Here is a 13,186-nt window from a genome sequence, read left to right as displayed (position 1 = left end):
CTGAGGTGGGAGAATCACTTGAACCCAGGAGGTGGAGGTTGCAGTGAGCTGAGATTGTGCCACTGCACTCCAGCCTGGGCAACAGGGTGAGACTCCAGTCCCCCCCCACCAACCCCCCATCAAAGAAAAAAGAGAAAGATATATTGTTCAGCATGGTGACTATAATTAATGAAGAAATATATTGAAAAATACAGACTAGTTCGAAGGTAGTGAGTTATCGCAACTGGTTGTTGAGTCAATTGTGTATTGAACTTTTTGTTCTACTCTTTCCCTGCTTCTTACTGCTGCATTTGACTAGTCTTAAAGAGAAGGAAAAAGGAAAAATAAAGAAAAATACATAGAGGACATTCAGTGTTTCCACTACAAAAATGAAAAATAACTGTGAAGTAGTGCTTTTGATGATTCACCAATGAATGTATACTTGAAATGTTACGTTTCAAAAAGCAAAAAAAAAAAACAAAAAAGAAATGTTGTACATGATAAATACATAGTTTTTTTCTGTCAGTTTGGAACATTTAGAAATTAAAGAATAGATAATGTGAAACACAAAGCTATTTATGTAGGTAGTTTAAATTTTTTTAGTAACCAAATTAAAGAACCAACTCAAGAGACTGGTGAAATTAATAATGTTTCTTTCTTTCTTTTTTTTTTTTTTTGAGACAGTTTCTCTCTTGTTACCCAGGCTGGAGTGCAATGGCATGATCTCGGCTCACCGCAACCCCCAACTCCTGGATTCAGGCAATTCTCCTGCCTCAGCCTCCTGAGTAGCTGGTATTACAGGCACACACCACCATGCCCAGCTAATTTTTTGTATTTTTAGTAGAGATGGGGTTTCACCATGTTGACCAGGATGGTCTCGATCTCTTGACCTAGTGATCTACCTGCCTCGGCCTGCCAAAGTGCTGGGATTACAGGCATGAGCCACCATGCCCGGCCCAATAATGTTTCTTACTTAACCTAATATCTGTGATGGACTGAATTTGCGTTCTTTTCCCTTGCCAAATTCATATGTTGAAACCCTCACACCCAATGCGATAGTTTTAGGATGTGGGTCTTTAGAGAGGTGATTAGGATTAGGTGAGGTCATCAGGGTAGAGTCCTTATGAATGGAATTGGTAACCTTACAAGAGTCACAAGGGAGCTTGATTCCTCTCCCTGCCCTCTCCCATGTGAAGATATGACTTCTGGGCAGTGTGCAGCCCAGAAGAGGGTCCTCACCAGAACCCAACCATGCTGACATCTTGATCTTGGACTTCTGGCTTCTAAAACTGTGAGAAATAACTGTGTTGTTATAAACTACTCAGTCTCTGATATGTTGTTAGCAGCCCAATCTAAGACAATATCCAAGGTATTATTCCAACATGCAATCAATATAAAAATTAATCACTTTCATTTTACATCAAGTCTTTGAAATACAGTGTATATTTTTTCTATTTTTTTTTCTTTTATGGCTGCCCCCTCACCTGCAGATTGTGGGGGATTCTTATTTTGAGGGCTATTCAGATTGTACCTTAAAGCAGATTTAAAATTTTTTTAATTGTGGTGAATGAAATATGCATAACATAAAATTTATCATCTTGACTTGTCAATGTATCACATTTGGTCTTAGCCAAAAGGCTGAGAAGCAATAGACTTTTAAATGTATCAGTGGTATTAAGTACATTCATAGTTTTGTGTAACCATCATTATTCATCTCCAGAACTCTTCATTTTATAACCTCAAACTCCATACCCATTAAATAACAGTAACTCCTCACTCTCCCTTCCCTCAGGCAACCACCATTCTGCTTTCAATGTGGTGTGTATTTTATCCTTACATCACATCTTAGTCAAGGCTAGCAATGCTCACTCAATAGCTGCATGTGGCTAGTGTTGGACAGTGTTGGTCTAAAAGATGCACAGGTTTAGGGAAGACATAATTAGTTTGTCCTGTATAGGCTTCTTCTATTATAGTTTTGGTCAACATCACTGGAAGGGCAGAGATCATATCATCCAGGGTTTGGAGCTAACCACACCTTATCTGTTCTCTTGGCTGCAAGTTAAGTAGAGAGCATGCTCATAAGCACATGATTCTGACACCTCTCTCCCCACTAGGGGCATGCGGTCAGGGACCCTTTAGCAAACAACTGCCTGTAACAATGGTGAAGGAAAGGAACTGGGGGCAGAAGTGTATTAAGAAAATTTCAGAATGTTTTGGGGGAAAAAAAGGGAAACTTCTACTTTTATGATCAGAAATCCTCAAGGGAAAGATGGTTCAGAAAGGTTGGGAAGCTCTAAAGTGTAAGAATCAGACAACACAGTCACCAGTGATTCCAGTGAAGAAAAATGAGAAGTAGCTCATGAAATTTATATGATGCCTAAGGCTGATTTGACCATTTTGGTTCCAAAATGATAAATATAGAAGGGTATTGCATTAGTCTTCTGGGGCTACTGTAGCAAAATACCACAGAATGGGTGGTTTAAACAGAAATTTATATTCTTGCAGTTCTGGAGGATGGAAATCCAATATCCAGGCTAATTTGATTTCTGGTGAGGGCTCCCTTCTTGGCTTGCAGACAGCAGCCTTCTTCCTGTTTCCACATTTGACCTCTTTTTGCATGCCTTGTAGAAGAGAATGTGAGCAAGTTCTCTGCTTTATCTTCTTTTAAAATTTATTTTTATATTTTGTGATGATGGGGTCTCAGTATGTTGCCCAGGCTGATCTCAAACTCCAAGACATAAGTGATCCGCTGGCCTTAGCTTCCCAAAGTGTTGGGGTTACAGGTGTGAACTGCTGTGCTCAGCCTGCTGTCTCTTTTTATGGGGGCACTACTTCTATCATACCAGCAACCAACCCATATGACCTCATCTGACCTCCCGGTCCTCATCTCCAAATGCCTTCACATTGTGGGGTTTAGGCTTTTAACAGAAGAATTTTGTGGGGCCAAGATTTAGTCCCATTGCACTACAGATGAATAGCGTGAACCCATATGAGTGTTAGGAAGCAAATTATGATCCTCAAGGAACTGAGGCTTGGAAAAATTACAAAGGAAAACACAAAAGGCTTCTTCCTTTACATTCAGTACAAGAAGAGGACAAAAACAGGTTACATTAAAAAAATTAATGACCTTGAAAGCCTTGGCAAGCTCTGGAAGCCTGGCAACTTGGGCTGAAAATCCAGGTCTAATACGTTTGCTATAACATAATACCACCTCCTCATAGGGTTCCATGTTTCAGAGATAGAAGGCCAAGTCATCCTGTGTTTCTGAATTAGTTGCTATGTAAAATTTATTCACTAACATGAATCTGTTAACTGAGCAGTTAAAATAGCATGTTTATTTTTATAAACCCCTGTCCTCGGGGCCCTTGGCTTGGCTCACTGTTTAGCATTGTATCTACCTGGCTCATGCCAGGAACATGGCAGTGGTTCTTGATTTTCCTTTTCTTCTTTCCTCCTAAGTTGAAGCCACCTCTGAAGCATCTCAAATCTGTCCATTATTATTTCACCATCTCTTCTGTCAAGGTCAGATGCTCGTTAAGTCTGTTGATTCTATTACTTTTTTTAATTTTTTTTTTTTTTTTTTTGATACAGAGTCTCACTTTGTCTCCAGGCTGGAGTGCAGTGGTGCAATCTCAGCTCACTGCAACATTTGACTCCCTGGTTCAATCTGTTCTCCTGCCTCAGCCTCCTGAGTAGCTGGGATTACAGCCATCTGCCACCATGCCCAGCTAATTTTTGTATTTATAGTAGAGACCATGTTGGCCAGGCTGATCTTGAACTCCTGACTTCCGGTGATTCACCCACCTCTGCCTCCCAAAGTGCTGGGATTACGTGTGAGCCACCATGCCTGGCCAACACTACTACTTTTATAGCTTAAATTTCTATTTTCAAGTCTTATTGAAAGGAAATATGCAATTTAAGAATTTTAACATTTACTATCTGCGGTACTTCCTGCAAATGCTTTCTAAAACCTTTCTAATATGTGTTCTGTAAAACTCTATTTCTTTCATATCCATTATTGACTTCTGCAGATCCACATCTTCATTTGAATATTGAGGAATCAAACCAAGAGTTTATGGTGAAAAGTGAAGAACTCTACGACTCCCTCATGAATTGCCACTGGCAGCCGCTGGATACAGTTGACTCAGAAATTCCAGATGACACCCCAAAGTGAAGCAAGATGTTCATTAAGCTCCCCAGTTATCATATTAATTGTGTCTTCTTTTGTTTAGGGAAAAAAGTAGTTCTCCCAGGAAGGTACTGGATTCTGTATATGAAAACTAGCATCCAGGGCTTACCTGTGATTGACATAAGAGAACATTAATGTAAATAAACTTCACCAGCACATCTGTTCCTGGAAGTGTGTTATATTAGGTAAGTGTCAGAAGAGCTCATGTGGTGATCATGGTAGAACAAGCTGTGATACAAAACCCTCGGAAAATAGGTTTAATATGAGGTGGGTTTGAGCTGAACTGATAGTGGCATTGCCTACTATGATATGATTCGCTGCTTTCTGTAACTTCAAACTCTCTTAGAAATTATATCCATAGGCAATGTAAGGTTCCTTGCTTCTGTCTTGTCTAGAAAATGTTAGTTAGAACTAGATGCTTGATCTCCATTTCCTGGCCCCATGAGAGAGAGCTAAAGGTGGTGGTAGAGACTCAATTGAACAGAAAGATTCCTAAGCATCAGGCTGGGCGTGGTGGCTCACACCTGTAATTCCAGCACTTTGGGAGGCTGAGGCGGGAGGATCAGCTGAGGTTGGGAGATTGATATCAGCCTGACCGACATGGAGAAACCCTGTCTTTACTAAAGATACAAAAATTAGCTGGGTATGGTGGCACATGCCTATAATCCCAACTACTCAGGAGGCTGGGGCAGGAGAATCGCTTGAACCCAGGAGGCAGAGGTTCAAGTGAGCTGAGATTGTACCATGGCACACCAGCTTGGGCAACAAAGTGAAATTCTGTCTCAAAAACAACAAAAACAAATCAACAACGAAAAAGCATGGAAAAGGTTTGCTTGATCCAAACAACCTGTCAACTTTCTAAGATAGAGGAATTAGGCCCTCACAAAAGCCAGCCAATGTGTATATTGACTGTGTTCCTTATAAGATTTTTTTTTTTGTCCTGAAATAATCATTGTGTCCTGATACTTAAGTGACCCCAGGGACTGATCTGACTGAGTTGACCACTAGAAGGCTGATTGCTTAGAAGGAAGTTGATCAGACTGTGGGCAAAGGCAATCTGACATCTCTTCTGCTCTGAAGGTGCTTGACAGATGCTAATCCTTGCGTTAACCAGGTTCAAAGACCTGAAACCTGGGTGGAGAGCCAGGTGGGCTGAAGCCACTATAAAGGAGCTTCTTCTGCCCCGTGGTTTCTCAACCTTGGCACTATTGCCATTTGGGGCTGGACGCATCTTTGCTGTGGGAGACTGTCTTGCACGTTGTCCTGACCTCTACTGCTAGATGCCAGAGGCACCCTGCACTACAGTGGTGACAACCAAAATGTCTCTAGACATTGCCAAATGTTCCCTAGGGACAAAATTGTCCCCCCCCACACACACACAATTGAAAACCACTGGAATAGGGCAATGTTTTCAAACTAGGGTGTATCAGAATCTCCTAGAAGGCTTGTTGAAACACAGATTCTTGTGCACCATCCTGAGTTTGATTCAATAAGTTTTGGGTGGAACCTGACGATTTTCAATTCTCTAAAAAGTTTCTGGATAACAACACTCTGAAAACCACTGGCACAGGGATATTCTGAACTAGTTCAGCTTAGTTCTACCTAGAACAGAGGGTGAAGTTCTGCTTTCACTCTTCCCTCCTTAATACAAGCTGTGCAAGTCCCTACTTTCCTACAAGGCCTGGCTTGATCAGCCTTCCTCCTCTAGCCATATGTTTTGGGGACCAGCACTATATTCAGTTCCAGGGAATGGCTTTCATAGCATCTGAGTCATGTGTAGTAATCCCATTCTTGTTGCCAGTGATCAGTGAAGACATCTGATAAAATTCTGGCTAACAAGATGTGAGGTGATGTTTTCTCATTTTTAAAAGGAGGAACAAAAAAAGAGACAGCTGCAGTCTCATACTGAGCATTAGTTTTAGATGTGATGCCTGGTACTGTGGCAGACATACTGTGACTATCAGGAAAACAATCTTAGGGTAGTGCTGATGCACCTGGGATGGCAGTGAAGGGTGATGGAAAGACCCTGGATCCATGATAATGGCTTCGAATCTGTTGAATTAGCCAACCCTGGATTCTCTCTTATCTGGACTTAGGTGTAATCTATTCTGAATTTTTGTTATTTCTAGCAAAGTATCCTGACTCTAGCATGGATAGATACAGATAGCATGTGTGTAGAGCTGTGCTGTCTGATATCACAGCCACTAGCCACATATGGCTATTAAATTTCTATTTAAGCAAAATTAAAACTTTGCTTTTCCTTTTGCACTAGGTACATTGCAAGCGTTCAGTAGCCACACGTTGCTAGGGGCTACCGTATTGCGTAGCACTGGTCTTACAGGACTTAGAGGTAAGACCAGTGCTACGCAATACGGTAGCCCCTAGCAACATGGTAGCCCTGAGATTAGGTTAGGTGGATTCTCAATTTTTCTTCACACTCTTTTTTTAATTGTCCCCCCTCTATAAGATTTTAATTCCATATTTATTATATATGCTCTATGCCTGTTCCTTACACATTGGAAAAAGTAAGACTTATCCCCTCTCTATTCCTCCAGAACCAATTTTCACCTCCTTGGAGGTTGATACTGTTCCCTGTTGCAAATACATGGCTAGTGTGGTAGTCATAAGTAAGTTTAGGCAGGGATTTTAGGTCACTGTAAAGAATTTGGATTTTATTAAAATTAGGAGACAATGAAAGAATTTTAAGCATAGGATTGGCATGGTCAGTTTTGCCTTTAGAAAGTTACTTGAAAGGCAGAGGGGCCAAGATAGCTGATTAGAAGCAGCTGCAGTGCTCATGGAGAGGAATGAAAGTGGCGAGTGAATTTAGCACCTTCAACTGAAATATCCAGGTTCTTGCATTGGGACTGATTAGGAAAACAACTGGACCCACAGAGAACAAAGAAAAGGGTGGGGTGATGACCCAATTGGGAACAGCCTGGGTCCAAAGGAACCCCTGCTCCCAGCCAAGGGAAGTGGTGAGTGTGAGTGGTGCAACCCCACTCATGAAACCACACTTCCCCCATGGATCTTTGCAACCTGCAGATCAGGAGACCCCTTGTGAGCTCATACCACCAGGAGCCTTTTAAACATATGAATGTATGCTGATGCTTTCATTTTGTCCTGAGCTCCCTCATCACACCCTAAATCCAGATCTTCTTAATCAAGCTTCATCAAGTTCTGCATGCCATGTTATATGCTGCCCTACCAAACTGAGTTTAACAATGCTGCCCAAAACCTTAGAAGCATTATCTAACTGCTAACTTCTATTCATTCTCATCAAGCCTTATTGTGTGATGCTATGCCCCTTACGGACATACACACTGTATGTCATTCAATCTAAAATTCTACTAAATGTAAGTTCCATAATTTCTTGTACCACTAAGAAATATAAAACCTTGCCAATTAAACTATGACAATACTTTGTTTAACCACTTATAATTTTTATTTTAAAAATTTATAGGGGCCCTTTTAGACCAGGGATTTGCAAACTATAGCTCATGGTCCAAATCCAACCACCTTGGATTTAAATAATGCTTAATGAGAGGTAGCCAAGCTCACTGGTTCCCTTTTGGCTGCTTTTGCACTACAATGGGAGAGGCGAATTGCTGGGACAAAGATAGGATGGCCTTCAGAGGCAGAACTATTTATCTGGCCAACCCCTGCTCTTGCTTCATTTAGACACTTTTTTAAAAAAATCACACTGACCAGGCGCAATGGTTCACACCTGTAATCCCAGCACTTTGGGTGGCCAAGGCATGCAGACTGCCTGAGCTCAGGAGTTCAAAACCAGCCTGGGCAACATGGCAAAACCCTGTCTTTGCTAAAAATACAAAAAATTAGCTGGGTGTGGTGGCAGTGCCTGTAGTCCCAGCTACTCGGGAGGAGAGGCAGGAGAATCACTTGAACCCAGGAGGCGGAGGTTGCAGTGAGCCGAGATTACACCACTGCACTCCAGCCTGGGTGACAGAGCAAGACTCTGTCTCAAAAATAATAAATAAAAATTAAAAATCAAAGTTATTTTATTTACACACAAGATTGTTATAAATGAAATAAACTGGTCATTTCTTTACAATTCATATGCAAGAAAATATGGATTTGTGGTCATTTCTCTAAAAACAAATATGGGCTCCACTAAACTCAAATTTTGGCTCTGCTGATTTGTTTTCTGTACCCTTTTCACTGCCAAATCATCATGTCATCTTTTTGAAAATATTTTAAATAGGATCAGCAATAAAGACTGGGCTTCTCATTTGGGATCACTGCTAGGGCTGAAGTCCTCTGACAGTTCTGTAGGTTAGAAAAAAACATTTTTTCCTATACCCTTCGGAGTTTTTAGTGCCCTCCCCCACCATAATGGAAAACATTAACGAGAGAAAAGCTGACATTTATTAACGTGTACATACCCAGACCCAGAAGATACCCAGGGAAAAATGAGTGACTCTCATAGAGGTGGCTTAGAACTCAGGCTTTAACACCTGTGACCTTCATCTCAAAGGAGATTGAGGGAGGCAAGTTATGGAGAGGTGACTAGGAAAAGCACAGTAAACACGGGTAAGGTTTATCACGCAAATTTAAAAATCAGTCCCTTCTCTATTGATGAGCATCTTTATTGATTTAATGAACAGTTCAGTGGCATTAAGTATATTCATGTTGTTGGCTACCATCACCACCATCCATCTCCAGAAGTTTTCATCTTTCCAAACTGAAACTTTGTACCCATTGAATAATAACTCCCCATTCCCCTTCTCCTCCCATCCCCTGGCAGCCACCATTCGGTCTCTGTAGATTTGTTTATTCTGGACATTTCATATAAATGGAACCATATAATATGTGATCTTTAATGTCTGGCTTATTGCACGTAACAATGTTTTCAAGGTTCATCCATGTGGTGGCACGTGTCAGAATTCTTTTTCAGGATGGATCATATTCTATCGAATGTATGTGTACCACATTCTGTTTATCCATTTGTCCATTTGGGTTGCTTCCACCTTTTGGCTATTGTGAATAATGCTGCTATAAATACATTAGGTTTTCAAAGCAAGTTAGGTTTTTAAGGCAAAGTAATGGCTGAGGGTTACATTCTGCTAGCAGATCATCTTTTACAAACAGGCTCGAGCCCCGGGAAGACAGTGTTCCGCTGGCTGCTTCTTGGAGGCCAATTCTTCCATTAAGAGGTGAGACCAATTTTCACAAAGCTCTCAAAATTCAAAGAGCTTGGTTAAACCTTTTCCCCAGAATACTAAGGCTCATGGCTCTATACTTAAAAAAGTGTTCAATCATTTAGTAGTTCTTGGCACAGCAAGAAGGAACTATTCTGCTTTAAGGTGACTTTCTGTCCTTACTTACATATCAAACAGCTGACAGCCTAGCTAGGCAACATGGCGAGACCCCATCTCTACAAAAAAGTACAAAAAAATTAGCAGGGCATGATGGCATGCACCTGTAGTCCCAGCTACTTGGGGACTGAGGTGGGAGGATGGCGTGAGCCCAGGAGGTCGAGGCTGCAGTGAGCTGAGGTCATGCCACTGCACTGTAGCCTGGGTGACAAAATGAGCCCCTGCCTAAAAAACAAACAAAAAAGCTGGATCCCTCTTTCAATAAGGAAGACTGGGAAAACCACTAATTTCTGAAGGGACACTCCTTAATTAGGGCATTTTACAATACACATAATGTAATATTTAAGACTGTGATTAGAATGGGTTAGAGTAGGAGTTACATGAGGAGTTAAGAAACAGCCACTCATGGCTAAGGTGCCAACTGCAGTCAGTTGAACTTTCACGCCTTCCGTGTTCATAGTGACCTGGGATGTTCTTCCCGCAGGCTCACAGGTGGTCCCCAGGTCTGCCATGTGTCCTAGGCAAGACCCATGAGGAAAGTAGGACACATGTTCCAAAATAAGAGTTATTAGTTTTTTTTATTGTTGATATTTTATATTTTCTTTGAAGTAGCTTTTACTCTTGGAGCAGATACCAGTCTGTTTCCACAGGGAATTCACTCTGGTTCAGAGTTTTCTCTCGAATCCTCAGTTCTAGGCATTCCACAGTAAGTGGGTAGGTCTCCAACTTTAACTTGTTAGTGAACATGCTACAAGATATATACAGCCACTTTAAATCCCCAGGGCCATAGACGCACATATCTTGCCAATAGTGGCCTGTAAGTCAACAAGAAGACATCAAGGGAAACAAAGTAAAACAATCACCAAAACTAAGACATCTTGCATCCTGAAGAGAGAAAGCATTCTGGATTCGTTCACCTCTGAGATAAGTGTTTATTGTGTAAGATACACTGCTTCATTTGCAAATGATTCTGTCAGCTGCATTTATTTGCAAAAGCAGCAAGGATGAGTCTGAAATAGAATTTGTGGGCGAATGCAAGTTTCAAGCTTAAAAGTTGTAGGAATATGTAGCACTAATTCATTCAATAAATAAGACAATGGCTATTCCTACTACCAGGTGACACTTCCTGGTGTCATCTTGATTTGCAAGATGAATCAGGCATCTGATCACATCTGGAGAGGCATGGAAGAGAGAATTTCCCTAAATACTAAAGTACAGAATAAAACATGTTATACGCTCCAGAAACCCGTGGAGTACTGTGGAAGTTAGGTCAAGAAGTAGAAATAAAGGCCTACGTGAGGTCGTACGTTCTTTTTTTTGAGATGGAGTCTTGCTCTGTCACCTAGGCTGGAGTGCAGTGGTGTGATCTCTGCTCACCACAACCTCTGCCTCCTATGTTCAAGCAATTCTCCTGTCTCAGCCACCAGAGTAGCTGGAGTTACAGGCGCACACTACCATGCCTGGCTAGTTTTTTTGTATTTTTAGTAGAGATGGGGTTTTACCACCTTGGCCGGGCTGGTCTTGAACTCCTGACCTCATGATGCACCCGCTTCAGTCTCCCAAAGTGCTGGGATTACAGGTGTGAGCCAGCACGCCCAGCCATATTTATTTTTTATTAAGCTATACTTAGATACAATAAAAGGCACAGCTTTTAGATATACAGTTCTGTGTGTTTTGAGGAATTTATACACCAGGTAACTACCATCCTAATCAACACCTAATTAACACATGAAACATTTCCATCACCTTGATAAAATATTTTTGTGCCACTTTTATTTAAGTTTTCTACATGGGCAGCCACTAATCTTTTTGTCATGACAGATTAGTTTTCCTGCTCCAGGAATTCATGTAATGAAATTACATAGTATGTAGCCTTCTGTGTCTTTTTTCTTTTGTGCCACACAATGTTTTTGAAATCCATCAATGTTGTACATACAACGTGTATGTCTGTGTATCTCGTTTGTTCCTTATTGCTGAAAAGTGTTCTCTTGTAGGAAATCATTACACACATTACAATATGTGACCTTCTGTGTCTAGTACCTCTCCCTACTTTGTAGAGGTGAACAGTCAAAAGAATTAGAATGGAAGCATGGAGAATAAACTCAGGATTCCAAAAATGGAATAGAAGAAGAAGCAGTATATTCTAGGACCTTGGTAGCAGCCAAAATGAACTATTTTGTGGACAACAAAGTCATCTGTAGGGACCTTAACACTGGGATATAAGCTGAGTCACAACCTGAGTGCCCAGTGATCTGTATAAACTAGAGCTATAGGATAGGCATCATTAGGAGATTTGGCTGGTGTATCTGTTTCCCTGGGAAGGACGGAACTTAAGCAACAAAGAGATAAGGTTAAAGTGTCTCTTTCTCTTTCTGTCTGAAAAGCCAGAGGAATTTGTGTTTCCTCCAGTGAGGGTGGGACACAGGAGAGAATGGTGGGCGGGAAGGAGAGGTGGTGATTCTGGAGGAGGCTAGCGGGTGCAGGGCCAGTTAGAAAACCTCAGCTAGGGGTGTGAAAAGGACTTTTAAAAACTTCTGACCAGGAGCAGTGGCTCACGCCTATAATCCCAGCACTCTGAGAGGCAGATCATCTGAGATTTGCAGTTCACCTGAGACATGGAGAAACCCTGTCTCTACTAAAAATACAAAATTAGCTGGGTGTGGTGTCAGGTGCCTGTAATCCCAGCTACTTGGGAGGCTGAGTCAGGAGAATCGCTTGAACCCGGGAGGCGGAGGTTGCAGTGAGCAGAGATTGTGCCATTGCACTCCAGCCTGGGCAACAAGAGCAAAACTCTGTCTCAAAAAATAAAAAAGGGAAGAAAAACTTCTGATGGGTAAGTTTAAACTGTTTGCTATCTATCATATGACCTGCTCCAGGGCCCAGAGGACCCTAATGTCTTTGTACTCATGAATATTTTGTGTGGGAAGAGGTGCAGGCAGTCCTCAGGGAGAGCTGAGTTTCCTTTCCAGGCTTGTGAACCGTGGTACAGCAACAGCCTGGCAAAAGCAGAAACAGAGACATAAATATTTAAGAGAATATAAACCCCCAGATAGTTGCAAAAATGTTAGGAGAGGGTCTTTGATTTCCACAGTCCATTTTGACCTCAATCTCAGAAGGCAAGGAGGTTGACATCTAAGTTAGAAGTATAATGCACAATCATTTCAAAACGTAGAAGAAAAAAAGAAAAAGAGAGAAGCAGACAGAATGAAAAAAAAAAAAAAATCATTCATCCCTCCGAGGCATGGTGGCTCACATCTGTAATCCCAGCAGTTTGGGAGGCTAAGGTGGGAGGATAACTTGAGTTCAGGAGTTAAGACCAGCCTGGGCAACATGGCGAAAACCGGTCTCTACTAAAAACACAAAAAATTAGCCGGTTGTGGTGGTGCACCCCTGTAGTCCCAGCTACTCAAGAGGTTGAGGTGGGAGGATCACTCGAGGGAGGTAGAGGCTACAGTGATCGTGCCAGTGCACGCCAGCCGGGGCAACAGAGAGCCAACCGGTCTCAACAACAACAACAACAACAATTCACATCCAGACTGGGTGAGATGGTTCACTTTGGGAGGCTGAGGCCGGCGGTTCACGTGAGGTCAACAGTTCAAGACAAGCCTGGCTGACATGGTGAAACTCTGTCTCTACTAAAAATACAAAAATTAGCTGGGTATGGTGGCGGGTGCCTGTA

At 41.8% G+C, this 13,186-nt stretch overlaps 1 protein-coding gene across 11 annotated transcripts in view; it reads left to right on the top strand.

The window, feature by feature from the left end:
- LOC128931945 (putative uncharacterized protein C6orf52) overlaps positions 1-4,326 on the top strand; it is a 29,603-nt gene extending 25,277 nt beyond the window's left edge. For 3 of the 11 annotated variants that reach the window (XM_078368625.1, XM_078368624.1, XM_078368623.1), the window contains one exon: positions 4,011-4,326. In XM_078368625.1, the coding sequence (XP_078224751.1) occupies positions 4,011-4,153 (143 nt within the window). In that variant the 3' untranslated portion in view covers positions 4,154-4,326. Of the gene's footprint in view, positions 1-659; positions 772-3,438; positions 3,502-4,010 lie in introns of those variants that run through there. The other 8 variants (XM_078368626.1, XM_078368622.1, XR_013533939.1 and 5 more) reach the window with 7 other exon arrangements.
- Positions 4,327-13,186: the final 8,860 nt, after the last annotated feature.

Source organism: Callithrix jacchus, chromosome 4 (assembly GCF_049354715.1).
Source record: "Callithrix jacchus isolate 240 chromosome 4, calJac240_pri, whole genome shotgun sequence".
NCBI classification, from domain to species: Eukaryota; Metazoa; Chordata; class Mammalia; order Primates; family Cebidae; genus Callithrix; species Callithrix jacchus.
This window is presented reverse-complemented; position numbering and strand designations above follow the sequence as displayed.